This window comes from Carya illinoinensis, chromosome 10, assembly GCF_018687715.1.
Source record: "Carya illinoinensis cultivar Pawnee chromosome 10, C.illinoinensisPawnee_v1, whole genome shotgun sequence".
Taxonomy (NCBI): Eukaryota; Viridiplantae; Streptophyta; class Magnoliopsida; order Fagales; family Juglandaceae; genus Carya; species Carya illinoinensis.
In genome coordinates this window covers 9899064-9926416 of record NC_056761.1, presented here as the reverse complement: position 1 = coordinate 9926416, position 27353 = coordinate 9899064, and the positions used below count along the sequence as shown (strand labels likewise).

At 37.0% G+C, this 27353-nt stretch overlaps 4 protein-coding genes across 6 annotated transcripts; 1 reads left to right on the top strand and 3 right to left on the bottom strand.

Moving 5' to 3' along the window:
• Positions 1-324: 324 nt before the first annotated feature.
• LOC122278229 lies at positions 325-6932 on the top strand. Of its 2 annotated transcripts, XM_043088378.1 has the most exons (7): positions 325-520; positions 683-1332; positions 4057-4151; positions 4253-4369; positions 4484-5299; positions 5700-5916; positions 6089-6932. In XM_043088378.1, the coding sequence occupies exons 2-7, from the start codon at positions 1035-1037 to the stop codon at positions 6523-6525; spliced, it is 1980 nt and encodes a 659-aa protein (XP_042944312.1). In that variant the 5' UTR covers positions 325-520; positions 683-1034; the 3' UTR covers positions 6526-6932. The 2 variants fall into 2 exon arrangements, with proteins under 2 accessions (XP_042944312.1, XP_042944311.1); XM_043088377.1 differs by having other exon boundaries at positions 325-1332.
• Positions 6933-7553: 621 nt separating this feature from the next.
• LOC122278230 (transcriptional adapter ADA2b-like) lies at positions 7554-13783 on the bottom strand. Of its 2 annotated transcripts, XM_043088379.1 has the most exons (14): positions 13483-13783; positions 13238-13322; positions 12580-12635; positions 11320-11498; positions 11040-11105; positions 10800-10925; positions 10641-10716; positions 10264-10327; positions 10123-10181; positions 9860-10009; positions 9323-9545; positions 8682-8892; positions 8088-8354; positions 7554-7957 (listed from the first exon to the last, which is right to left on the bottom strand). In XM_043088379.1, exons 2-14 carry the CDS (start codon positions 13288-13290, stop codon positions 7766-7768), a joined length of 1722 nt encoding a protein of 573 aa, XP_042944313.1. In that variant the 5' UTR covers positions 13291-13322; positions 13483-13783; the 3' UTR covers positions 7554-7765. The 2 variants fall into 2 exon arrangements, with proteins under 2 accessions (XP_042944313.1, XP_042944314.1); XM_043088380.1 differs by having other exon boundaries at positions 9896-10009; positions 13238-13780.
• A 1417-nt stretch (positions 13784-15200) lies between these two features.
• LOC122278228 (protein NAR1-like) lies at positions 15201-21370 on the bottom strand. Its single transcript, XM_043088376.1, has 11 exons — positions 20992-21370; positions 20784-20854; positions 19998-20151; positions 19540-19726; positions 18836-18962; positions 18068-18242; positions 17929-17978; positions 17677-17848; positions 16508-16634; positions 16305-16396; positions 15201-15833 (listed from the first exon to the last, which is right to left on the bottom strand). Exons 1-11 carry the CDS (start codon positions 21115-21117, stop codon positions 15681-15683), a joined length of 1434 nt encoding a protein of 477 aa, XP_042944310.1. The 5' UTR covers positions 21118-21370; the 3' UTR covers positions 15201-15680.
• Positions 21371-23933: 2563 nt separating this feature from the next.
• Positions 23934-26992, bottom strand: LOC122278170 (CASP-like protein 2B1). The gene is made up of 3 exons (XM_043088277.1): positions 26487-26992; positions 26215-26347; positions 23934-24455 (listed from the first exon to the last, which is right to left on the bottom strand). Exons 1-3 carry the CDS (start codon positions 26708-26710, stop codon positions 24201-24203), a joined length of 612 nt encoding a protein of 203 aa, XP_042944211.1. The 5' UTR covers positions 26711-26992; the 3' UTR covers positions 23934-24200.
• Between the last annotated feature and the right edge of the window lie 361 nt (positions 26993-27353).

Genomic DNA, 27353 nt, shown 5'->3' with positions numbered 1-27353 from the left:
TAAATCTCATATTTATTCACTTATTTTAAAATAATTATACGGTACTTTCGTACTTACGACTGTAAATATAATTTGTCTCGATTTTATCAACAATGTCACAAATAGACGTTATAAATAGCGTTACTTGGGATAGTAATATGACGGATTATTCAGCACCTATATATAGATATATGCACATAGAAGAACAGGCATACGACGTCGTTAGTTAAGGGTCAGAATAATAATAATTAGGTTAAATGAATGGATTACATGACCACGTGTACAGTCAGCTATGCTGCAGGACTCTGCAGGACTCGGCAGGGTACAAGGATATCCCTACGTGTTTTCCATAATTCCTTTTGTGCCCTCTCCTCTTACCACCGTCACCAGATGTTTCGGCCTCCCAGGTCCTGCTTCCCCACGGCTCACAAACTCTGCAGCAAAACCCACTCTTCTCAAAGCCTCTCTCTCTCTCTCTCTCTCTCTCTCTCTCTCTCGCGGTCTCTTCCGTGAACTTCCATAGAGACATTACTGGTACAAGGTAAAACTCTTCAACCAAAGTTCAAACTGTAACCTTCCGAGTCTGTTCTTTCAACCGTTTGAAACCCATTTTCGGCTTGTTTACCTTCTTACCTTCTCGGCTTCGTTACTAAATGTAGAAAAACCTGACTCTTTTCTTCCTTTTTGACCCCCCTTCTTCCAGTTAATGCTGCTCCGGTCCTAGTCCTCCGAGTTCTTTTCACTTGGCTAAACCCCGCTTCTAAGCGGCCGTTCGTTTCAGATGTAGAACAGGCAGTCTAAGAAAATATATTGTGTTTTCTTGTCGTAGATATTGAGACGCAGTCAGCTTTTGTCAATTGGGTTTCTTCTAATCTGTCGGGCTTTGGTTTTCCTTTACTGGGGGTTGATTCTTGTGAGAAGCTAAGTGCCATCTGAGGGTTTTGTGAACTGGGTTTGGTTGTTTTACTGTTTGCCGACGGGCTTGTTGTTGGAATAGAGCCTTTTCAGCTGAATGTGGTAAAAGGGGCTCCTTGAGGACTTTCGTGGTGACGAGGATGTCTGTGGATAATCATAGTTTCGTGGAATGGGAGGAGCGCATCGAATGTCATGAACGTGGTAACCGTGTAATTCATTTTTATCTAAAGGATGTGTCGGGGGGTTCAGTCCTTGCTGTTGTTGGGACTGAGAGGAGTGTTAGGCACATGACATATGTAGTCTCGGATGCGTTTATGGCGTTGCCCGGATTTGAGAAATCCGTCAATGCGTGCACGAAATGGCGGGCGAGAAGAGAGGTGGTTGAATGGCTCACATCATTGGTCTCAAGGCATCGTGTGCCGTACTCAGATATTTCAAGTATGTATTCAACTCAATGCAAATGAATAAAATAAATGATAGTATAATACATTATTTAATCTGCTCTAAACTTAGCGTGAAAGTTGACAAAAATCATTGCTCAACATGTTGTGTAAGCATAAATTTCAACATGTAAGAAGACTGGCATTGAGGATGTGGTGTTTAGGACAGTGATTGCATGCGTGTTCATGATTTTGTGTTTGGGAGCAAGTTCCTGTGATAGTGCAGTTGTGATTATGTGTTGCTGCCTTACTGACCTTTTGTTAATGTCGGTCAAATATTATCCATCTTTGGGATTCGTTCCAGTTATATCTTTACTCTTAAACTCTATGTTCAATGAATAAGATATACATTTATTAAGACTTATTCCATATAGTGTTGGCGCAGCAAACGCCAAATTTACAGGATTCTCTTCTCTCTGTTTAGCTTTCTTGATAGGTGAATCACTTGTATACGTCCTGGGTACTTGGATTACTCCTTTTGCGCTTTATTCGATTTTTTCTTTTAAATCCACCATAGCAGATTATTTTTATTTATGTATGATTTTCCCTTTCTCATGTGCATATACAAGTGCACAGGAGTTTTATGTTATCTACTGGCATGGTAAACATTCTAGAAGTAGTAATTCATGTTCCATGTCTAAATATTTGCAGTAGTAGTTTCATTGTTGGTCTCAAGGTTATAATTATATTGAGTTAGCTAGTTAGATTGGAAGTAATTTATAGTTATAGACCAATATGGTAATTCAGCATTCCTTTTCATCAAGACTCTTATTATTCATTTGATTTCGGATTAGAAGATTGAAATTAACTTCATTAATAATGCGAAATCATGCAGTGGAAATTTCCATTTTAGGAGAAGTTGTATGTCACGTTTCAGGGTCAAGGGTTAGAAGTCTAAGAAAATTGATTTTCAAGAGAAGATGTATCTATTTTGTTGCAATCATAAATTCTTTCTGACCGCTCCTTATACTTCATCAATATTTAAAGGCTATTGTTATGTGTCTCTATATTTTCATGAGCTAGAGAGAGAGAGAGAGTCTCCAAAGTTCCTCGCTATAAAAATATATATTTATTGAGAGAGATAGAGAGCTCAGCTGGTTATGTGTAAGAAGACATGCTAAGTTTGCAGTCTCCCAAATTCCCCGTCATAAAAAAAATGTATTTATTGAGAGAGAGAAAGAGAGAGAGCTCAGCCAGTGATTCTCCATCTTTCTATACAAGAGAGGCTGTTGTTACATGCCTCTGTATTTTTAAAGCTACAGAGAGAGAGAGAGAGAGAGAGAGAGAGAGAGAGAGAGAGAGAGCCAGTTATTCACCATCTTTCCATATAAGAGAGGTTGTGGTTATGTGTCTCGGTACTTCCGTAGGCTCTTTCCACCACATCCTTGTCTTCTTCTTTGATATTTACAAACCCAATTTGTCCACTTGATTGAGAGATGCTTTGAGTTTTTCGATATGATCTTGGGACAGTGACAATGAAGAAGTACTGTATCGAACCTGAAATCTCTCATCTGTCAATTTTATTTTTATGCTTTCCATAATTTCTTTATAATTTTTTGTGATTATTGCAGATCCTACCATTTTCCCCCCAATCTATAATTCCAATGTATTTATTGAGTTCTCAATTAAAGCCTCAACTGTATTGCACCTTTCTTCATGCTAATTATGCTGGCATTTTTTCTACCTGTCAAATCTTAGCAATTTCAGTATTTAAAAGTTTTGGTGAAATGCTATATATCTAGGATCTAGTATGGGGTTAACATGCTTCATTCATATCTGGACTTTTTAGTCCCATAAATTAAATTTTATTTTCTTCTGTTGTTCTTTTAATGTTGGTTAACATGAGCAACTACCAATTAGGAAATTAAATTTGTGTGATAGTCATTGTATGGACGTATGAGGTTTCTGTTGATCGAGCATAACAGGAAAACCTTTCTTTAATTTTGCTAATTTCCTGTTTTGCTTGTAGGAGTGATTACCAAATAGAATAACCTTTTTTTTTTTTTTTTTTTTGATTGGTCCAAATAGAATAACTTAACATCGGTAGTCTTAAATCGAGCCAGTATTGGCCCAGTAAGCTTTTGGGATGTCACCAAAAGAAATTAGGTAATGCTCATAAGTATTCAATTAGCAGTCCAGTATATTTCTAATTCACTTCATTGATTGGGCCACTATAGGCTATTGGACTGAAAGTCTGTTTCCATCCCTCTTAACCCAGGTGTGTATAATTGGGATGAGAATGACAGGATCACTTTTAAAAGTTCTGAGCAACACCCGCTTGTCTAACAGGGGTTAGTCCTGAGTAAGGGCATTGTTACCCTGCACAATTAAGCCAGACATTATTCATGATTCGAATCTGTTGAAACCAAACCAAAAACAATTAAGGGGTTCAAATTGGCCCGTTTGGATCTTGGGTTGCACCTAGACTCATTTACCTTGCCACTTGCCAGTAATTAATGGATTAGCATTCAATGGTTTGATCCTTTTTAACTTGAAATATGCCTAATTTTTCACTACTTTCAGGCATCACATTTAGATTTGTGCGTGGTCTTCTTGTCATGAGGTTCTGTTTACATATTCCTCAATTGGATGTCATAAAATTAGTCTAAGGTGAATTATACTTGTATAAACAAAAGTCTTAGGTGAATTATGTCGAAATGAAACTTGCCTTCTGGTTGTGAAGCAAATTTTTCAAAAGTAATTTTAGTATGTTTGTTAACAGATTCTCCAATGATTGACTCAAGGCAAACTTTAGGATCTTTTGAAGTGTCGATGACTGGATTCTGCACTCGTCAAACTTACGTTCCAGATCGTATGGTATCCATTTACTGTAGTTTGCTATCTGCTTATAAGATTTAGTTGTTTTATTTGTTTAATCTATAGTATCAAAATTTTGAATTCTTCATTGTAAAATATAGGTGGCAAGGAAATTGAGAGTTCAAGATTCAGAGATTGTATGGTCTGGTGTTGCTTGGATCTGTGCCAAACAGCTAAAGCACTACCCAGCTTTTTGCAGGAACAAAACTACTATAGCCGTAAGCATCAACACATGCCTTGATGCTTCTACATTTCTAGTGGTTTTGCTTTGTTCATATTCTCAAGTATTCTTCTTCTTCATCCTTTTGTTTTATTTTTTCCTTTATGTTCAGGTCCATTCATTTGTATTTATTATGGCTGAAGAAGGAAATCAGTATCTTGGTTACTTGGAAGATATGTATGAAGACAGAAAAGGACTCAAAAAGGTAAAAGTGCGGTGGTTTCACCACAATAAAGAAGTCAAGGGTGTAATTCCTCAACTGAATCCCCACCCAAGAGAAGTTTTCATCACACCCCATGTTCAGGTGATCAGTGCCGAGTGTGTTGACGGTCCTGCAATAGTTTTGACTCCTAAGCATTATGAAAAATGTGTGGCTGCTATTGCACCTGGTTCTTCATCTGGAATCCATGTGTGCTTTAGGCAGTTTAAGAACAATATGATCAAGCCCTTCACTCTTCCTAAATTGCATGGGTATTCTAATCAAGCAATCCTCTCTTCTATAGATGGTTTCCTTGTCTCAAAGCAAAAACTGAAACGCCATAAATTGCATATTGAAGATGAGGAAGAGTTAGCACATGATGATCCTTTGAGGATGGTTACTAAGAGGAATAGAAGTTACAATGGGCATCAAGGACTTGAAACTGGTTCTTCTGGTGCCAGAAATTCATTCCCTGGGAATCAGATAACAAAGTGTGAACCAGAGCTCCCCAAGTTGAAATTGAGATTTTCAAGGAAAACAATGGGAAAAAAGATTGTTGAATCCCAATGTCCTCGTTCTTTTAAGGTTGATGATAAGATAGAACTGCTCTGTCAAGATAGTGGCATTCGAGGCTGCTGGTTTAGGTGTAAGGTCTTGCGGGCATCTCAGAAGCATCTCAAAGTTCAATATGATGATGTACAGGATGCAGATGGATATGGCAATCTAGAGGTATGCAAATGCGGCTGGAATTTAACTTTTGAATTTTCCATGGCTTTGACTCTTTAACAAAAAAGGCAATGAAAAATAGGCTGTGGCAGAGACAAATATCTGGGACAGTAGATTTTTGCTATTGGACCCTGCCTCCAATATAAATCGCATAGAAGCTTGATTACTTAACTTGAATGGTATTTAATTAGGTTGCTAATCTTGCATGCCATATTGATTGGTTCTGTAATTTGTGTAGTCGTAGAAACAATACTGCAGGCAATGCTTGGGCTTTACAACCTGAGCAAATGGCCCATGATCCCATAAATTGTCTCACCATGTGCATGTGCTTTAATGTTTCATTTCTTATAAATAACTAACCTGGAAACAAAATAGAACTTCTGACAGTTTTGCGAATATTTAGGAATGGGTCCCTGCTGCTAGAGTTGCAGCTCCTGATAAATTCAGCATGAGATGCTCAGGCCGCCTGACAATTCGGCCAAGCCCTCCTGAAGATTTTATCCACTGTAAGTTCGAGGTTGGTACAGCAGTTGATGCATGGTGGAATGATGGCTGGTGGGAAGGTGTTATAATTGGAGTCAACGCATCTGGAAATGACACCCTGCATGTTTACATCCCTGGTATGTTCTAATATGGTAGTATCTGAGCACTAAAGTTAAAATTATTCTTGTTACATTGTATTGAGAGCACTTGGCTAAATGAGCTGCTCTCATAAGTTAATGGACGATGTCGTGTCTGGGTTATGCACATCAGTTGTTATGGGTGGTGATATGACTTGCACTTTCATCTTAGGCGAACACAATTGTCTGAAGCTAAGGAGAGAGGACTTTCGAACGTCCAGAGATTGGGTAGAAAACAAATGGGTTGATATAAAGGGGAAGCCTGACATACTCAGTTGTTTAAGTGAAAATGTTTGTCCTGGCTTGGAGCCCGCAGTGTCTTCTGCAATGATTGAAGCATCTGGGTGTGGCACCACATTGTTGGAGCCCAAAGTTTACACAATTCCCAAACTTGAAACAGTTGGAGAACACCAACAAGAAGTACCTGACTTAGCCATATCGGATGACCTCCAAGGAAAAATGAAACGTATTGATTTGACAAGGCGGCTTTGTGAGAATGAAAATGGTAATAATAATGCCAATGGTGATGTAAAAGAAAATAACAATGCTAATGGTGATCTTGATTCTGCCAACCAGAGATGTCAGCAGCTGAAGCCCAAGAACAGTTAACATAGTGTTATGTCTTAGGTGAATAGTCTTGACGTCAATCAAAGATCCCTAACGTAGGGTTCCTTCTTCGTGTAAAGTAGGTGCATGACTTTTGATATAGGAGAATCTCAAGTATTATAACTTCTGGAGAATCGGCAGATGTACAGCAATTTTTCTGGCAGGTTTTTAACATTGTCGGATGGAAATGAGAATTTTATCTGTAATGAAACTTTTAAGGCTAGTATGTCAGGTTAGACAGTTGTAGTTTTTATTCAGTCAGATTGCACTCGCAGGCGTGCAACCATTGTGGAAGTTCTGGCTTTGTCCCTTCCACCATAACTTCTAATTTATGAAGTATAGTTTGAGTTTTCAACTGTAAAGGTTATTTTATTTTCTTAAAGAAATTGAATGGACGTGCTTTGTAACCATTGTTGATCTTCCTCTCTCTAGTAAGTGAATGTGATCAGAATGCAATTGTCACAATTCAGATACGGCTGCCTCTAGTTCCCAGCTCCTAGCTGACTACTAAAACATGAGATTGCAACACAACTAGATCATTTCAAATCCCTGTATGGTTAATATAGCATTTGGTATCTCAAATATCCAAGAATCCCAATTTCCATTGGCGTTGTTCACAAAGATTCATCAATTCTATTCGTTATTAGTCTGAGGATTCGGATTGATATATGCCTATTTCTCTGCCAATTCAAGATACTCTTGTTCACAAACACAAATCCCGACTTCCTTGCAGTCCTTGTTTGCAGAGGTCTATCCCATTAGATTCTTGTGAAGATAATAACAGAAGTAGGAAAAAGAAAAGTGTAAATGCACGTTCTTACGGTTTTATCATAAACGACTCTTCTCGTAAAAACAGTAGATCACACTGAGTAGGAAAAACTGAAGGAAAATGCAGGTGTTCTATATCTCTAGGGGGTTTGCAATTTTTTCTAGGAGAAGCAGGGTGTACAAGACTACAAGTTCAACTCTAAAATATAGAGAGAGGAGATCGCAGACAAGCAAACCCTAAAATCTGTACCTGTTGGGCAAGATTATGGTGAAGAAATGGGGTCTTCCCTTCTGTAACACTACTCAACTCAATCTGAATAGGTACACATTTCCGAAATCCTTCTGACTATCACCGATTGACTATTAATCATTTAAGAATAGGCCACGCAAATATATAGCATGCTTTTAATTTCCTGGAGAAAAAAGTTACACAAATGGAATAAGTTACTATTGAAATGTAACCCGTGAGATGGTTTCATGGCTGAGCAATCCCCTTTTTCACAAGAACGTCATAAACCCTGTCAATTTGGCTAGGTTCAAGCTTGAACAGGTGATGGGCATCGGATTTCTTAGTAACATTACCATTGATTATTTCGATTGACATCACTTCTTGCACCTTAAGATAAAGAGGTGGGGGTAGCCGAATCTCACTGCATAGCCGTTTCTCCTGTCAACACATGGAAGCAGGGTGATGTCAATGATTTTACTTAGTAGGCAGTCAATTTTAAAGTATGGCAAACTATCAGAAAGGTGCCCTTTCTTGAGTAAGAATGAGGAAGTTGGGACCGGATACTAACACTTTCAGACAATAGATCTGCCCCATGAGAGCCCCCTATATCCAAATCATTCACAGAGCTTGACGCAGCCTGTCCTACTGGTCTGGAATTCAACTCCTTGCCAACAGACTCTGAAGCCATGAACGTATTTGGACCAGCCTGACTGCTTGGACCAATCTGAGCGCTTTCCTTTGTTCTACGAGCATTTTCTTCAGATTCCCTTTTCCTTTTCAGTTCAAGGTATCTATTAGCCTCGGCTGAAGTGCGGCAACCAGCAGCTCGGGCTTCCTGCAAAATAAATAAAATAAAAACCTTGCACGGAAAACTCTATTTTGTCAAACCGAAGCATCATCATAGTTCATATCAGAATGAGGCATTCTTCAAATTTTTTTTTTTTTGATAAGTCAATGAGGCATTCTTCAAATTAGTGTATAGCATTTGTGTGCAAGTGTGCGACCATAGTATAACACAGAAACTTTCAAGAATAAAAGACCAAGAGGTATGCTTGTTAAATAAGGAATAATTTGGGAATAGCATATAAATGATTTCAGGCACAACCATGCTTATTTTCTATAGACCCATCTAGAAGCCTATGGGGCTAGCCATTTATCACACCTTAAGTTCTTGAATTCGTTTTAGTGTCCGATGCTCTGCAATAACAGTCTGAAGTAAATCCTCATGCTCTTCTTTGGTATGAAAACGCATGAAGACATCATAGCGCCGACAGATTGCCCTCTCTTCAGATGATAAGTCCTTCTCGAAAGAATTTGGATATAACAAACTTCTTTCTAGTATGAAATCCTTCCTACGCTTTCTCTCATCAAGCCTGCCAACAAGTTTATTTTAACAGCAATGCAGATAGAGAGAGAGTGAGTGCCTGACTAAACATATTTAAGTATGAACTAACTTATCAAAAATATTTAAGTATGAACTAGCAGGCATATGCTATATTATTAAATAGTGTAAATAAAACGTCCAAAGAATGAAAGCTTGCAAAAGATTTGAAGAATATGGCTTTTCAGAAGAGAGAGAGAGAGAGAGAGAGAGAGAGAGAGAGAAGGAGAGAGAGATTTGTAGTATACTAGAGATTCTGCAGAATACCGTCATCCTGTCCTCATAATGAATTTATTAAAGATAATTTTTTTTTCATCTGTACATTAGGATAGGATGGTGTGACACCTGAAGTTTTGACTTAACAAGTTTCAATTTACGGATCTTCTGATAAGTGTGAAAATCAAATTATTAAGGCCACATACCTCTTTGAATAGATACGCAACACTCGCAACTTCAGCTCACGTTCATCTTCTGTGTCTGTATCCTTAAATTCCATCTCAGCCAATAACTGTTCAGCATCATTATCATACTCAGGATCAAACTCATGTCTTTTGGGGTTATAGCCACTCAACTCAACTAAAGAAGGACCCTTATTCCCAGAAGAATTTGGTTTCTTCCCTCCAAAGCTCCTATCTGCTTGGGGATCTGGCAAGAACATAAAAGAACGTACTTTAATATCCTGTTGTTATCATAACCATATAGATTATTTCTTTTTGATAGGTAATCAAGAAGTTATATTCATAGAAATAGGCAAAGCCCAGGTACACAGGTCATAACCATATAGATTATGAACGCACCACCCAAGCTTTCAACCTTGTAGTAAATGAAATGTATATCCATAGAATGTAATAGATGCCAACAAACAACAAAATGCGATGTTGTCAGCTGCACACACTCAGAAATCCTTTAACTACATAAAGACTAATAGAAATCATAAATTGACAAAAAGATATACATAACTATCAACCATTTGCCATCTGTAGATTGTCTCACACCTTCCAATTTAACAACACCATTGCCATCTTTAACCTGGGCCATGTTAGATGCCTTCTTGTTAGCAGCTGTTGATGCTGCACTTGAGCCACTAGAGCGAACCCCAGATTCCACCTCTGAAGCATAAGAAAACAAAGGCACAGAATCCAAGGATCGTATGCCCAATTTTTAGTTGAACAAACTGTTAGTTAAAACATGCCAAAGTAGTCAGGGTTAAATTTTGCCTCACCAGCAGTTAAGTTAGACAATAAGCGTCCAGAGGAACCACCTTTATGTGAATCTTCAACTCTGAGTAAATTAATAAAAATCATACAGGAAGGCATCTCAACTAAATTTTATATTGCATCCATGGAAGAGAATGATAGCATACTTGACTCTTGAAGGAGAAAACGTAGATTCTTCCTTCAAATTAAGCTCCCCGATCATGGGAAATCCTGTAAAAGTCACCGGCAATTGCTCATCACTAAAGGAATAAAATAGCCTCAATCACGTGAACTTCTTCTTCCCAATTCACTACAAATTGAGTCTTTTACTTCACTGGGTCAGATAGGTCGACTAGGTCAAGAAAACCGTTTCAGGTCTTCAGTTACAATTATCCTATAATCACAAGGCTATACCTTAATTATCCAGAGCGTCAGCTACCTACATCTAGAAACATGATAATAATTTTTCTTGACTATTGCATAAATATGATAACCCAAGAAAAAGAATTAAAGAGTTATCATAAAGATGATTACAGTTACACACCTTTCTTGTCCTCACTGTGTCCTTTAGCCATGGCAAGAAGCTCTTTTCGATTTTTTCCAACAACATGAGACATGTCCTAATAAAAAAATATGTTCCACGACTTACTCTTCTAAGAAGTTGCAATTCAGAAGAGAATTCATTTTGTTTGAAATGTCATACCGGGAGAGGGAAGTATGGGGAGCTCATATATACATTTGTATAGTGCTCTATACACTGTTCTTTACTCTTAGTCCCCACATGCTCAGCAATTTCTGCCCAATTGCCCAAGCCATACATTTCAATTCCCTGAAATAAGAAAGTTTTCAAAACCAGCAAAATAATCCAGGTACCAAATATTGCTGATAAAAATAATTAGGATCCGTCAACTCTGTGAAGGGATTAAACCAGGATGGAAAGTACCTCTAGAAGCAGTATTTCATCATCTGCATTCCAGTCAGCGCAAATAAGAGGAAAAGATAAATTGTCCTGTTGAAATGAACACACATAAAAGCATAAGCACAATTTATGGGTTCTCATTCTTTTATCCTGAGTCTGTATTATCAATCATCATGCTGAAACAGGCACGAAGTCACATCCTCATCATAATACTTTGAATAACAGCCTCTATTAATAACTTAACGCCATGTAAAACTCAGTCTACATGGTACCAGCGGAAAAGTATTTTATTGATCGTACTAACCATAACCCTGTAAGGGTGATTGCTCTTATGAGGTGTCACCTCAGCTCCAACAGAAAAACACTCTATACATAGATCAAAATCAGGGCATACGGCACATTTGATTCTGATCTTCCCCGTAATGTCTTTGTTGCAATAATTGCAGTGGTATAAAGCCCTTTTCCCTTCACTTGCTCCTTGACCTAACTCGAAAGAAATAAGAGAAAATAAAACACAGACATGCAAAGAGAATAACCATAAGGTTCGGAGAGAAAAATGGGTAAAAAGCATAAAGATAGCAACAGGAAGTACTAGGCTACTAGCAATGTGATTTCGTTAGAAAATCATCAGCACCATCATATTGTTACGGCAGCTTCTACATTACGCATGTTTCAAAAATCCTATATCAAAGAACTTTATGATGCCTATATCATTTTTCAACAGCATGCCATGTTGTTCTCTTTCTCTCCCCACGAGAGCACCCCACTTCTCCAACTGTGAGTGTGCTCCATCCCCTCTGTGAGCTGCCCGGGAAGAGAGAGGAAGGATCCACCCCCCCTCCCAACTCCTTCCTTCTCTTTCCTCCCCTCCCTCACTCCCTCTCTCCCTCCCATCTCTCCTTTTATATTTCATTTTAATGTTATCTTGGAGGCTAGATCTGCCCCTTCCTCACCTCCCCCTCCTTACTGGCCTCCCTTCTTCCAGTTACCCCTTTCTTGTTTGCTTTGTTTTTTTTTTTTTTTTTCTCTCTCTCTTTTGCAAACAAGTTCATAGTCCAGTTTCATTGCCTTCCACCCACCACTGCCTCACACAAGCCTCACTGCCAACTTCCCCACCCCTCAATCATCCAAATCCACCAGAGTCTACCCCAGCTTCCCAACTTCCCCCATTTCAGCCAAAGACCAGAGGCCAAGACATCCATAGTGGGCAGTACTCAAACTCAATATGGCAACATCAGCTAGGACACAACAAAATAAAAAAATTACAAAAGCCTGTGCCAGGGCAAAACCTCAATCAGATGACCTAACTAACATTAACATAGTTGAGGTTTTTGGGCAGGCCACATACAAATACTTCTCATTAAATGTTTATTGCATGTTATGACATAGCTAGGAGGGGTGAGGGTTTGCATGTATGTGTCCCGGGACCGTGAAGAAGTGGGGTAGGGGTTGAGTTTGAAAAATAGCTGAAACGATTCTATGTATTCTGATCTGGGCAACAGCTTAGTCATTAATAAATTTACTTCCAGATTACGTTTGAAGCTATGTGATGGTAAATACGTACCTGCAGATGCAGATTCTGAATTTTCACCACTGGATGCAGGTTTTTTTCTCCTTGATCTGCAAAGCCAAAAATTGGTATCAAAATAAAAACAACACCAGTGTGAAATTTAAAACCAAGAACCAAGTAATATGACACATCCATACAAACATACAAAGCTTCAGAGAAATCATAGCAGAGTAAATAAATAAAACTACTTCAGAATCTTCAATTTAGTAGAACAACAGAGGATAATACTACATAGGCATATACCAAAATACATACCACTGGGACAAGATTTTTTTTCTAGAGAGGGAGAGCTTATGAGTATTTTATTTAGTAAATATACAGACGCTGTCAATAAGGCTTCTTTTTTGTTCCCCGTCTGTTGTTCCCTTTCAGCTGATAAGTCTGCTTCCACTAGTAATATCCGAGATTAGACATAAACCCATTTTATGTTTATTCCTTTCTTTGACTTTCACATTAATACATATCGCTAATTATATATAGCATTTTTACGATTCCCTTATATTTTGCGCCTATAAATATGAAACAGTAAGAACTAAGGACACGGAATGCATATCCTAAAAGCTAAAAAGAAAACACCCACTAACAATGCAAGCTCAGATGTGAACTAAACTTAAAAAAAAAAGAATGAAATTATTCGAAAGCATATAAGAACCTTTGGGTGGGGTCCTCATCGGCAGAGTGGAAATTCCCACGGGAGCGACCCATTGAATTCTGAAGCTGAGCGAGCTCACGAACACCTGTGTAATATAACACTGCTTGCACAAATCAAAAGGTACACGGAAGAATCAGCAGGAGACCAGATTGAAGGGCCCAATATAAACCCTAAATTTATCCGGCACTGAGTTCCTTTAGATAACTTCCAAAATGGGTAATCAGGGATAAAGCTCAAAATCGCACATAATTACTCCTTTTAGATAATTTTGGATTTTGACGTAGATTTGGATTTGGTTCATCTCATAAATGCTCAGATACTGGATGATCGTATGAATTTTTTTTTTTCTTTTTTTTTTCTTTTTTCGGTGGTTGCATAAATAGATATTACTGCGAGAAAGCTCTAACAAAACTGTTTTGTGTTTTCTTGGACCTGAACTGCACTAGGAAGAAAAACGAAAACTATGTTTGTTTGGGAAGAAAGTGATTGTACTAGCCAGGAAAACTTTCTAATGGGCCCAGCACGAAAAAGTTGGGAGTTAATTTGGGCTTCGGCTGATAAGCTTATATTATCCTCTTTGTTTTGAATAATAGGGCTAAGGTATCACAAATGCTGGATTTTCTTTTAGGAAAACACAAGTGAAGCTTTATTATTATTATTATTATTATTTTAATATTTTCATCCACTACATCTTTATAAAAATTTTATATACAGTTATTTTTATATATTACTTACGCACTCTATTAATATAATTGGCTGCATCACATTTTTAGTATAAAATAATAGTTTTGGTCAATCACATCAATAAAATTCATAAAAAATATATAAAAATAACTGTATGTAACATAACTCGTTAACCATAATAAAAAGTTTTGTTAGATAGGCCCATAAAATAAGCAAACCTTTTAGATGCACAAATAAACTAGCTCGGCTTAAAGAATTATAATTTTTTAATATTTTGAATAATGCCACGTATAGATTTCGAGCCTATAAGTCTAAAATTTGCACAGTTATTATTGTAATATTTTTAACAAATGCATGGTCATTGGTCGCATTAGCTGGTGTGAAGAACACTATTTATATCACCTATATGATCAGATTTGATTTATCTATTGAATCTCGTATTATTGTAGATTCATGTTGAGAAATTAAGATGGCTAGTGTTGCTCTCAAGGTTTGCTTTCATTTAAAGTAAAGGTTCATCAAATTTTCAATATTAAAAGAGATTGTTATGATTTTTTGAGCAGGTGAAAGCAGAAAAACATCCACAAAGGGCACGTTTCCACTGTCCTGGCAGTTCCCCAAGGACACCAATATATAATCACGAACAGGCTTATAATTCTTTGGTATGAATACTGCAATAGAATGTAAATTTGTAACCATGAATGATAGCACTGGTTGATAAAATCAATGTTAAGCAGGGAATCACGTATTCAATTCCTTCCCCAAACTTGATGCTATGGTGTGGTAAAAACAAAATCATACCGTTGCCCAAATCCTGATGAATCATATTTCTGTATATTCCATTTTCTATATAATGTCTCTGTTCTGTAGGGGCACCTCTTATTAGGATTGTATTTCATTTCCTAAATAGTATCAATCTGTATTTTCTGTCCAGCATTGGTCTTATTTTATAATGCTATACATTACACTCTCACCTCACTTTCATCCCATTATGTAAAATGTAACACATCTATCACCATTAGATGATATCACATCTTACATAGTGAAATAAAATATCATCTAATATTAATAAATATATCACATCTTATATAATGAGATAAAAGTAAGATGATAGTGTGATATATAGAATTTTTCTATTTCAAGTTTTTTGCTCATCTGTATCATATTTAATAAAATATAATCATTTTTGAACCTAAAATATAAAGGTCTCCTAAAAGCTCTAAGATTTTGATACCATTTCACAACCATCCTGGCAAAGGCATTCATGCTCGCATCACAATTGTTAACAATATACACTTTATTTGGGGAAAAAAAATAGTACATACAAAGACAACAGGTTTGTTACAGAACTAGGGCCACCATCATTCCCGGGCCCGTTTGACATTCTTATTCAGATACAAGAGTTGAATGAACAAAGAACAAAAACATACATGAATGGATGCAATTTTTATTGCACCTCTTAACTTGAGGATGAAAAAATATGGGAAAAGACAGCAACACAAACAAAATATGGGGTATCACATAAGCACATATTAATCTTTCTCTGGCTACAACACAAATAAAAAGTGTATATATATATATACATGAGAAAAAATTTTAGTGAAAACCAAATCTGTTTACTCTATCAAAACTGGACTCCACAAATGCCCTCCCCATTACAGGCGATGGGCACACAATCTGAGGCGTCGGCCACGTGGAGAGACAAAGTTGGAAAGTTTCAACAGTATACCGTAATCAGAAGTCAGGACAGCAAAACTTTTTACCAATTGTGCAACTGAGAAGTAATGCTTTTAACCACAGGGTGGTAATCTGTGTGCATGAATCTCTTAGCTTTCTGCGAACCAGGTTGCTCAAGCCACTCATCATATAAACTTTTCACAAGGGGATTCTTGAACGGATCAGCTACTAAAACCTGTATGATATTAAAGCAAAAACATCTAAAACAACGGAAGCACAGTCATGTGCAATGCAATGAAAACCTTGAAGCATAATGTTTTATATAGCATTGTTAGTGAGTTCATTTTAATCACAAAAGTAGATGGAGCATCATTGCTCATGTGTTTATGTACTTGGAATGGATTGAAGATAGAGAGATGCAACGATTCCATTTAGGATCTCTTAGAGATCTTTAAATTTCATAGCTAGTGACCGAGCCTCAAGTTTTGTTCAGGGGTGATGACACTAAAATGTTTGACACCTGAGTCATCACAGATAAGCAAAGTTGACAGCTCGATAAGACTTGGATATGAAATCTGGTTGGGTAAGCGTCAAAGACAATAGTAGATGCTGTCACCATATAACAAACCAAGGCATATTTACAAGGAGAGTCTAACAGCCCCACAGAATCATCTGAAATTACTTCCAACACTCCAAAAACACTCACATTCTCCATGTAAGCAGCTTCTAATAACTGGATCAACTCCTTTGGAGATTGGCCAGCCTTTGACTTGATTTGACCACCACCATTTAAGCAACCTGTTTAAATAAATCAAATCACAAATTTCACAAAAGTATCGTAAAAATGAGTAGTGCCCAAAATCAGACAAAATACTGAAAATATATTTGCAATGGAAACATGGAAAACACCTGCAGGGCATGCCATGATCTCCAGGAAATGGTAATCACATTTTCCGCTTTTAATTTTCCTGACAACATTTTGAAGGTTCCGGAATCCATAACACAATGCGAATTTCAGAACAGTTTTTCCCTCAACCTATATTAAAAGAAAGGCATGATCATACCACTGAGCAGAAAAATGCAGATGCATAATACGCTCTACGAGAGAATTCCAAATCTATGCAGCATTAGTCCAGTGGGGCCGCACAAAGATGCAGAACAAGCAGAAAGGGTGAAATGCAATCGAAAGTGAAAACAGTAGGAGCAATTTGAGAAATATATGACATTCTAAAGAGTAGAAGTGTCAAGACTCTTCTTTTTACCAAGGGTCTGTGCACCCCCGGGATTAGTCAAGACGTTATTCCTGAACTTCCGGTGCCAATAAATAAAAAAAAAATTATTCAAAAGAAGAGTAGGCATAGCTCAAGTAAACAGGAAATATTCATAAGAAGTTCCTAACTAGGGTTTACAACCGAAAGTAGAAAGTCATGGACATTTAGCGCATGTTTGGATAATGAGATGAGATGAGATGAGAATTCTATGAATAGTAGTGAAATGGTTTCAGTTAAGATGTTTTATTGGGTTTTGAGATATGAGAAAAAACGTTGAAAAAAAACATTAAAGTTCAAATATTATTAGAATATCATTTTTTTAATATATTTCTGTTTCAAAATTTGAAAAAGTTGTATTGTTTTTTGTATTTGTTTGGAAGTTTGGGAAAGCTGCAATGATTAGGTAATGATTAGATGAAAAAGTTGAAAATTTGAAATTAAAATATGTTTGTGTTTGAGTGATATTTGGAAAATAAATTATGAGAAATTTTGAGATAATATGAGATCATCTCACTTCCCAAACAAGCCTTGTCCACTAAAATCAATGACCCCCGCCCATAAGAACAAGTGTCAGGACTGTTAAGAATTCAAAGTGCAATTGGGTTCATATCATTAAAAAGCTCCTACTCCAGGGCAACTCTAAAGCCCATCTCCAGTTAAAATGGATATGGTTACCATTTTACTAGTGGTTGAAAAGCCTAGTTTCTAATAATGAGCTCTCCATCCTCTTTTTAATATATAGGCATGACCAGTCCAGTCCATACTCCAGGGCTTATATAAAGAGAAACGAGATTGGACGGGACTTACTTCTAGATTCACTTCTTGGAAATCTGAATTTCGAACGGTTCTGAAGTCAAGAGGACCATTGATATCTCTTCCAAAGAGCGTTTTAGCAGCGTATCGGAAAATTGTTTCTGCATAACCTCCGGAGCCTCCATTGACCCCATAAAGATGCCCTTCTTCATTAACATTTGTCAGCCTGCAGGAAGATCAGAATAAACTATATGCAGAATGACTCTATGACAGAAGCAGAAATTTTGAGGACACTGGTGTTCTTACATTCTATCTAGTGGGGACTCTTCTAGAGCTTTAAAATCCTCTGCTTTTAACTGCAAACATACCCAGAAACTCAATATATATAGAAGGCTGTTGTTAAGGAGAACACGCAACGACTGTGAAAGTGCACATAGAATCTTACCTGTATCAGTTCTAAAAGTTCCCCTGAAGTTAACACAGAGTCTACCTCCACAGTCCTAAGACCATTTTCACAAGTTTCGTCTCGAGATTCCACTTGAAAAACAAAGTCGTCCCTGGACGCCTCAAGCTTCTTATCATAACAGGGCATTACAGTCACGTGGTAAACCTCGTCTGGCCTGTTGAGTGAATTATTAAGCAATCAAATAATAATCAAGGTTTCAATCGAAAAAACTAGCACACCAACCCATAATTCCAAAAGAAGAAGACTTGGCATATGAAATTTATCGAACACTTGCAGAAAAGTTATAAATCTTCATGCATTTCATATATAAACAAAGATGAGCAATGAGGGATACAATAAGGACTTTGCAGTTTTCCTCCTTTCTAAGTTTGGCTAAGGTATGGAGGGGGAGAAGGATTGGAGAAGCTCAGAAAATATGTATCATCTTTGGTGAAGATGGTTGGCACGGTCCCCTTAATATGGTGATATTAGATCTGCTCTAGCTTATGGCTATTCCATCAGATACTCAAAAAAATGCTACAAACACACAACAACTGACTTTGTATCTCCTAATTTTACATGCCAAAATTTTATCACCAGCCTAAATTATTCCCAGTGATAATTAAAATAGTTAAAATTAGCCTTGCAATAGAACTTGTGAAAAAACAAAAAATTCTATAAACATATAACTCCAAAATTAGATATGCTCCAAATGACAATTATTATCTGAATATAGGAATCAGATGACTTTTTAAATGGATATATTACCTAAGGCCCAATTCTTGGCATACATGATGCTTAACAATAGATCCAATTATCTGCTGAGGGCTCTTCACTGAAGAAATATAAGGCAGAATATAGGATCCAAGTTGTTTTTCAGCATAGCATATCCAACCTGTAAATAGGAAGACCCTAACATTTCACATCTTAACAACAATTAAATAAGTTTTAAATCACCATCTGCATTAAATTGGAAACCCTTTGCCCTAGACTCCATCCCGCCACAGCTGTCTACACAACCTCATAACTAGTGAGATTTCTAACACATGCTAGACATAACTGACACATACATGCCATTTCAAAACAGGAAATGCTTATCCCACCAAGGATAGCCACTGAGAAGGATACCAATAGTGTTTTTTTTTTTTTTTACTTAATGATTAATGAAGTGTTTTTAAATGAGTTTGTGAATTTTTTTCTTTTCTCAAAAAATATTTAAAGTGATTTTAGAATGTTTGAAAAAAAATACACAAAATAAGAAAGTGTACTTTCACTTATCGGTAGAACTTCTCGGGACACGTCTCGCCTCTCGGTGTCCCTAGCACTTCCCTTTCAAAATCCCCCCCCCCCCAAAAAAAAAACACAATAAAAAATAAAAAATCCGTCTGTATATCGGGTGGGTTTTTATTTTTCGGATGAGTGGAGGGAGATTATCATAGGGTTTTGGAACAATTAGAGGCTGCCATATATACCTGGACATGCTGATGAAATCATGGGCAGGGATGATTTACAGCTTTCATCGTCCATTGATTGGCTATATCTGTACCTCGTGATGAATTCATTACAAGATTCAATAAGAGTTAAGTCTCTGCTGCAACTTGTATCAAAGACTGCCTTCACTCCCAAGGACTTAAGAAATGTTGTGAGTTTCTTGAAAACCTGAAAATTAAAAGAGAACTTCAGCCGTTAGAAGTGGCAGTGTGAACCCACAAAGTGCTTATGAAAATGCATATGATGAGCAGTTCAAGAACTTTCCTAAACTGCTCGCTATCTCAAACTTAAGGCATAGATCAAATTTGAGACTGGAATCTCAACACAAAAAAGAGAAATGGCGACCCTCACTTTGTAAATTAACTTTACTCTCATCCATGAGAAGAAAACAAGGAAAGCGGAAAACTCTCAATAAACAATTTTTCAATGTTTCAGTCACCTGTAGCGGAGAGATGCCAAAATGAACAGCAAGAGATGCTCTTGACTGGGGGGAGAGCGAAATAATGATAGGCTTCCCTTTACTAACGTTAGAAAGAAATTCATCCAGACTTTGCTTCTCCAGCATAACTGTCTCGGCTGATGTTACACACCCACTGCATGGTCAAATGAAATCATAAACATTAAGCATTTTATAAAACCATACAAACCTGCCATCTTCAAGACAACACATTTCACTTGAAGGTTACCACAGGCAATGTTGTGGCAGACGCAAGGACAAGATACACGCATCTCAAGCATGTTATTCTTAATTTCTAAGAACAATGTGGCACTTGGTCCCCTTCCAGTTTCAAGAAATAGCATTATGGAAACTACACATGCAGCATGCTCAACAAGCCCAACACTTTCTAAACCTTTTTTATCCTATTACTTGCTTTTACTTTATACTGCAGGTGACCCCCCCCCCCTTCCCCCCCCCCCCCTTCTCCCCCCCCCCAAAAAAAAAAACCCCAACAGGTGAGACAATTGCTCAACATGCCATTTGGATGAGTCACGACTACCACAATTGGTGAACATCCAAAGATCACTATAGTAAGAAACGACAGTGAATTAAAAGATCACAAACGATAGTAAATACACATCAATTCACAGATTTGAAGTTCTCAACACCTTTTTTGTCCCATACTTCGCGCTTTTCATTGTTAGTTTGTTACATAAAGCTTGTTAAGGGCTTCTAAAAATGACAAAAAGAAAAATAATAATTGAGAGAGAGAGAGAGATAAATTACCTGCATGCTAAGCAGTCCTTGAGTGAAATTTTAACCGGGTCTCTTTGCAATTGCTTGTTAGAAGTCGAAACCTTCACCAAACATCGAAATAAATTATAAAACCCAACGAATAGAAACTTCAAACTTTCCTGTTTACTTTAGCAAACCCTTAACCACTTCATGCCTTTGAGTTGACAACTGAAAAATCGATGGAATTGGAGCTAAATACCTCGGCTTTATCAGGCTTGGTTGAGTTGGATTTAAGCCCCTTGAGAGACACAATGCATGCCTGCGACGGTGCTATGAAATCACTCAGATCTCCGATCCGAAGCGTGGCCGAGAATTTCTCCGACATGTTCGTCTCTCTCACACACACCTTTCTAATAGCCAAAACTGTTCTTAGGAACGAATTCCTGAAAACTGGGCTAACTAGTACAGATATCGCAATCTACAACAGTGAGTTCAATAGAAAACCAAAGATTTATTAGTGGTCTAATATTTGCGGAGATTAGGGCTTTTTTAAAGCTCGGAAGCTGAGGACTGAGGAGCTTTCGAATCGAAAGACAGGAGATAAAAAGTAAGCTATAAAGGAAGGAAGACGAAAGAGGCAGCGTTCACATGTAAACCAGAGTAAAAAAAAGACACTCTGTTGACCAATGAAATCAAAGAGTTTTTGTTGACAAAGAAAGTCTACAGAAATCATTTGAGGTTGATTGGCTGTCCTTGACTCTTGTTATAGATACTAGCATACTGTTACATTTGTCAGCCCCTATGGCACGTGTCGACCACATTCCACCTGAGCGATCGATTAGTAGCCATACACGTGGGATTCAATGCCCATTTGACGCTCATAATATTAATATTAATAGTAAAATAATTTATAAATAATAATAAAATAATTTGAATTAAAATATTTTATTAAAATTTTTAAATAACTAAATAAATAAAAATATTATAAACTTAAAAAATTATTTGACCATTACTTTTGTTTTAAAATTTTTAAAAAATTAGATTTTTTTTGTATTTTTTTATTTTGTTTGAGAGTTTCAAAATGTTGTAATGATTAGATAATAATTAGATGAAAAAATTAAAATTTTAAAATTGAAAAAAATTTTATTTTTAAATGATGTTTAGAAATTAAATATATGAGAATACTTATATTCTCAAACAAAGATAAGCCTTGATAAGGATAATAAGAACCTAAATATTTTGATGGATAAACCAAATCATAGAATCAGAATAAGGCTGATTGTGAAGAATAATGTTAAATACAGTCATGAATTATACAAGCGTCGTGAACTCTTTTTTTTTTTTAAAAATGAAATTTATTATTAAAAAATTAATTTCTTTTATATAAATTTTATATTTTTTTTTTTTTTAAAAATGATCCGTGGCCTCTGCGATGTAAATATTATTTATCGAGTGTGAATATATAATATGTAAATAATTATTTGTATTGTTTCTTGAGTTGTTTGGTGTTTCTCCCCCCCAAAATTGTGAGCTATTAAATGGTGGTTGTTGTTTGTTTGTTTTTAAAAAAAAAAAAAATGGAGAAAACAGTAACGGAGAAGGTTTTAGGAGTTTAAAAAATTGACCCGAATCGTGGATTTAACACGTTATAATATATAATTAGGCTTGAACATAATTAGGTTCGGCTCAATTTGCATCATTAAAATGCTGACTAGCTAATAAAAAATAAAATAATAACCATTTGAGTCAACATGCCAGTGCCACCCAATTGACTCACCAAATTTTTTTTTAACTACAAATTGTGTTTAAAATTGAATAATATGGTTTTTTTTAAATAATTTTTTAGAATTTTCTCGTATAGACTTTGTAAGGGATAAAATACACTAGGTCCAAAATGACTCTCAAGACGCAATCCTTCAAAGGACCATTACTATAAAATAAAAGATGAGAAAGGAAAATGAGACAGAAAATGGACAAGGGAATGCAAGATGTCAAGATGTTAGGAGGAAAATAGGAGAGGAGACATAAAGGAGGAGTAATGTGACCTAAAGCAAGGGGGCATGAGATAAAACGTACGAACACATACAACTTCAAGGACTTTTTGTCAAACTTATTCAAGAATGCTTATTCAACCTCATGACTGGGGCTCTAGTGATGAGATCTCCACCAGAAGACGGACCTTCGTCTATTATATGGTGAGGATAAGAGACTATAAAACAAATTTATTATAATGGATTCTTCTTTCTCCGAACTCCCATGAACGTAGGTCCAATGCCGAATTATGTAAATCTATTTATCTCCCTCTGTTTATTTCCTTGCATTTATTTACTAATCACCGTTATGGATGTATACACGAGTACCGTATAGCCAACTAGACCACCGTCGAGGGCCCACACAACATCGATTTAGGCCCAAAACAACCTCAACAGGGTCAGGAATGTTCTCTTATTCCAGATTTATGTACTATTTTTAGGCGTTGACAAACTTCACTTTCTTATCCAATATAGGAATGATCAAATACTTGTGAATTTTTTTTATTCCTTTTTTATTTTTTAGTTAAATACTTTATATAAAACTAAACTCACAAACTGACTTGATTTGATATAGTATATCAAATTATAAAATTATTTTTATTATAAAATAAATATAATAAATCATATAAAATTACGGTAGTTAATAAATTTTATTTTTATGTAATTATTTTATATCAGTAACGCGTCTCTATTTTTTAATGGGTCAAGCAGGTGTCAGATGAACCTGTGAAATAAATATGCCGGTTGGGGTCAAGACTCAAGATGATTGACTCATTTAGTTATTGGGGTCAAGTTTTGCTGTTTTGGTTGATTAAAAAGTGAGTGAACCCAAATGAGTTGATCCAACCCGACCTGATAGATAGCTCATTAGCTCTGGGAGAAATACAGGTGAGGACTAGGGGAGGACTTCGAAGAAAGGAATCAGAGAGGGGCTTCTTATTTCCCTCTTAGGAAGGACAAAGGGTTTGGGGAGGAGGGGGGCATTCAAGAGCCTACCAGAACATCAACATATAGGACATCATCTGGAGCTTTGTAGTTTTGGATGGGTTCCTTGGGCTTTTGCAACCTCAACCCCCAAAAACTGATATTGTACATAGATCATTTCACATCCATATCCGTTCATGTCTTCTTGGTGATCTTTTAAATCGCTTTCCTCCTGGTTCATATATTAGCACAAGTGACAAGATTCTACTCAACTTAGATATATTCTTAACTGGCCATTTCCCCAATTCAGTACAGGTCCCTTTTTGGGATTTTGAATGAACCAAAACACAAACGAGTTTATGGAAACAACAACCTAAAATTATTGTAGTATTTGAAGAGAGTGACAAGACTTTACATCGATAGCATACAGAATTTGCCTCCAAGTTACAAAATTATTTGGGCAATGGCTGAAAGAGTAGTGATAATTCAAACACTTACATCAGACGATTTTTTAAAACCTACCACCTCTGCTCCTGCCCTTAGTGCCACCATACAAGCGGAACAGACTGAAAGCAGACATACAAGACAGAACCACCATGCTAAGGCTAACTAATATTGCACTTCCTACTCCCTCTCCCACTTGGTTACAGAACTTCCCATACATATTGCATATCTTCATCCATTGCAGTTCTGGCTGGCCCGACTTTGCAAGCGTTGCAGATTGTGTAGCAGCGGCCACTGAAGATACGGTCATGTATGCCATTACCTGCCCGAACAAGATAACATTGACAAAATGACATAATAAGTATGCAATTTTCTCTCTCTGCCAATTGAATAGAGAAGTGCTTTCTCCAATTTCAAGTGTACGATATACTACACCTTAGCATCAAATTCATCACACGCTCACTTTTTTTTATATGACTCAACATACATATGAATTACCCTTCTCTACCTAGCAGCACCAGTTGTCCAGTGAAAAATTTGTTGATGCAGACCCCAGCAGAAAATAATAATTAGGAGGTCAGTCAAATATTGCAGACAAGCCTAGACCACATATCATGCTGGCTGTTCTATCTGCAGTCATGATTCCCAACCAAAACAGGTCTACAAGTATTTATGACATCGCATTCTCTACTTGTGAATTATTGGTCTGAAAACTATACAATAAAATAGAATATCCACAGCTTCTTCTCACACCTAGTCAAGTCCATCAGAGTGTCAGTCTCAACAATTTTTTCTCAGAGAAGAACACTAACTGAGATCATTAACAATATTGCCTGGCTCCATTTATTTCACATTTTAAATGCTACCAAGGGAATGAGAGCCATCAGTTCCGGTCATGGTTGGGATTGAATTGGTTAGAAGCAGCTTGGCTAGCCAGGGAGTCTTCATTCCTGATCATTACGTCTGTGCCAATTTGCACCTTCACGAGAGTCAAATGAAAGGACCCAAAATTTGCTGATATTTTATCTAATGGACATCTCCCTGGTTGTAAGAATTAGTGGACTGTTGTAAAGGTGACAAGAAGAGACGTGCAGGGACATGGTCTGAGACTCTTGAGTCAGAATGCAAGCTACTCTTATGTCATTCTTAACATGGCATTCATACAGCAGATATAGACAAAAATTATTCAGGGACCAAAATCTATTTATGGCGTTGCATTAGAAAGTAGTGCTGTTGTCATAAATACATTTGAGCCATTGGAAAAATATGGAAGATTAAGACCTTTCAATTACATAAATTGTTGGTTTGGATATCGTTAGAGGACACGGTTGTAATAAGTGTAACTTGTGAGGGTATAATCGTCAATTGCAATAAGTGTAAGTGTGAAGTATTTCCCCTTTGTAAGTTTCTACAGATATTAATCTTCAATTTGGGTCAAAAAATAAGAAGCCAAATAAAAGAAAAGCTCCTTTTCAACCTTTTACATTATAGAAAACAGGGGAACCCTGTATATTAGTACACACTCAATTTTGTTTCGGTATTTATCTTCCAAATCATTCCAAAAATAAATATTACTTTTTGGGATAAATAGCTAAATGTAATTTTGGTGATATTTGAGTGAGATTCAGCATTAAACACAACATGAAATTTGGAAAATCTTGAATTACAATACGTCACTGCCATCATAATGATTAAAGCACAAATGTAATCATAGAGGGTTTACTTCTACTCTCAACTGGGGAAAATGAAATAGCTAATGATAATATCCTTATCAAACCAACCAAAGGCCATTGACTGTTGTTCCATTAGGCCGGATTAGTCCACACGTATTGGACGGTTCAAATCCCAGATCAATATATGCTATTTGTCAACATGGATAATGGCTTTACTGAAATCTTATTTAATATGAGGCATATGGATGTCTCAAGTGAAAATAAAATGGACCAATGGAGGGCATATCGTTTTCAACATGCCTTGTGAAAATGATTAAGAAATGCATGTAGTGTAGATTTTTCTTTTGGTCAGAAAAAAGGGTCATAAAAATAAAAATAAAAAATAAAAAAGTCCAGAATGCAATGTACCTGATCAACAGAGAAGATTGCCCAAGCCAAGGGCTTGCTGAACAGCGCATTTCCTCTAACCATGTTCACAACGCATCTCAGTACCTGGGCCAACGAGTAGGCAGCAGCTATACCATTGACTATCACCAAAAACCTACACGAGGATGCCAAATGAAAAATTTCCATAAAATCATGGGATAATCAGGACTATATTATGGTAAACCTGAGAGAGAGAGAGAGAGAGAGAGAGAGAGAGAGAGAGAGAGAGAAGGGGGGAGGATTTGAGATCTTACACAAGAGCTTTCATGTCTACAAATCTAGCTTTCTTCCGAATCGTGAAGATTTCTCTAACCTGGGTATCAGTCCCCACAAGAACAACTGCAAGTACTCCTAGACCACAAATCATACACCTCAGTACCAACTCTGCCACCCGAACCCTCCTATCAACAAGCCTCCCATTTGTGCCATGATACACTGGGACATTCCCTGGACTGACGCCAACACCCAAGTAACTCATCCTTCCCAAGACCCACGATCAGAAGAGAGGAGGCAGAAGCGCAAGAGAAAACCCTCACATCCACACCAAGCCCCCAAGCTCTGTGCACAAACACCCCACAAGCAGAAACTTGCACTACTTAAATGCACAGACAACCTGTTCGCTCTCCATCATTTATTTTTTGTTAACTTCGCTCATGCTTCGATTATAAAAATAAATGAAAACAAAAAGTTAGCTTATATTTGGTGGTGGAGCTTAGCTCAGTTACTGCCTGCCAAGTAGTCAAAGCCGAAGACTCTAGTAATGAATGACTTGAGGAGACGCAGGGTACTCATGGCTCATCCTCCACTTTAAAGTGCATTTAATGGGGCTTTTTTTTTTTTTTTGATCCTTTTTCGCGCATTTAATGGTGGGCACCAGTTTCACGCATTTGGTTCTGCATTTGAGAATGTTTTATTCAATTTTTCTTTTTTTCTTTTCTGGAAATTTAGAGACTACTAGATCGATGCAGAGATGTCTTCCTAAACAGGAGCAGCAAGACAAGGTGAGGAGAGGAGGCTTGAATCTTCCAATCAATGAAGGCGGCGGTGGAATTAATGTCCTATTTTTCTTTCCCATGGCGGAAAGGTTCTGGCTTACGTTCATCCTTCAAATTAAGATACAA

Excerpts from the sequence above, each read along its gene's own strand:
- LOC122278229 (XM_043088378.1), top strand. The coding sequence starts at position 1,035 with ATGTCTGTGGATAATCATAGTTTCGTGGAATGGGAGGAGCGCATCGAA. Across the intron at positions 1,333-4,056 it reads GCCGTACTCAGATATTTCAA|ATTCTCCAATGATTGACTCA; the intron begins GTATGTATTCAA and ends GTTTGTTAACAG. Across the intron at positions 5,917-6,088 it reads CCTGCATGTTTACATCCCTG|GCGAACACAATTGTCTGAAG; the intron begins GTATGTTCTAAT and ends CTTTCATCTTAG.
- LOC122278230 (XM_043088379.1), bottom strand. The coding sequence starts at position 13,290 with ATGGGTCGCTCCCGTGGGAATTTCCACTCTGCCGATGAGGACCCCACC. Across the intron at positions 12,636-13,237 it reads GATGAGGACCCCACCCAAAG|ATCAAGGAGAAAAAAACCTG; the intron begins GTTCTTATATGC and ends TTGGCTTTGCAG. Across the intron at positions 11,106-11,319 it reads ATCACCCTTACAGGGTTATG|GACAATTTATCTTTTCCTCT; the intron begins GTTAGTACGATC and ends TCATTTCAACAG.
- LOC122278228 (XM_043088376.1), bottom strand. The coding sequence starts at position 21,117 with ATGTCGGAGAAATTCTCGGCCACGCTTCGGATCGGAGATCTGAGTGAT. Across the intron at positions 18,963-19,539 it reads GATTTCATCAGCATGTCCAG|GTTGGATATGCTATGCTGAA; the intron begins GTATATATGGCA and ends TCCTATTTACAG. Across the intron at positions 15,834-16,304 it reads AAGCTGCTTACATGGAGAAT|GTTTTAGTAGCTGATCCGTT; the intron begins GTGAGTGTTTTT and ends AATATCATACAG.
- LOC122278170 (XM_043088277.1), bottom strand. The coding sequence starts at position 26,710 with ATGAGTTACTTGGGTGTTGGCGTCAGTCCAGGGAATGTCCCAGTGTAT. Across the intron at positions 26,348-26,486 it reads GTAGACATGAAAGCTCTTGT|GTTTTTGGTGATAGTCAATG; the intron begins GTAAGATCTCAA and ends ATCCTCGTGTAG. Across the intron at positions 24,456-26,214 it reads CAATCTTCTCTGTTGATCAG|GTAATGGCATACATGACCGT; the intron begins GTACATTGCATT and ends TTGTTCGGGCAG.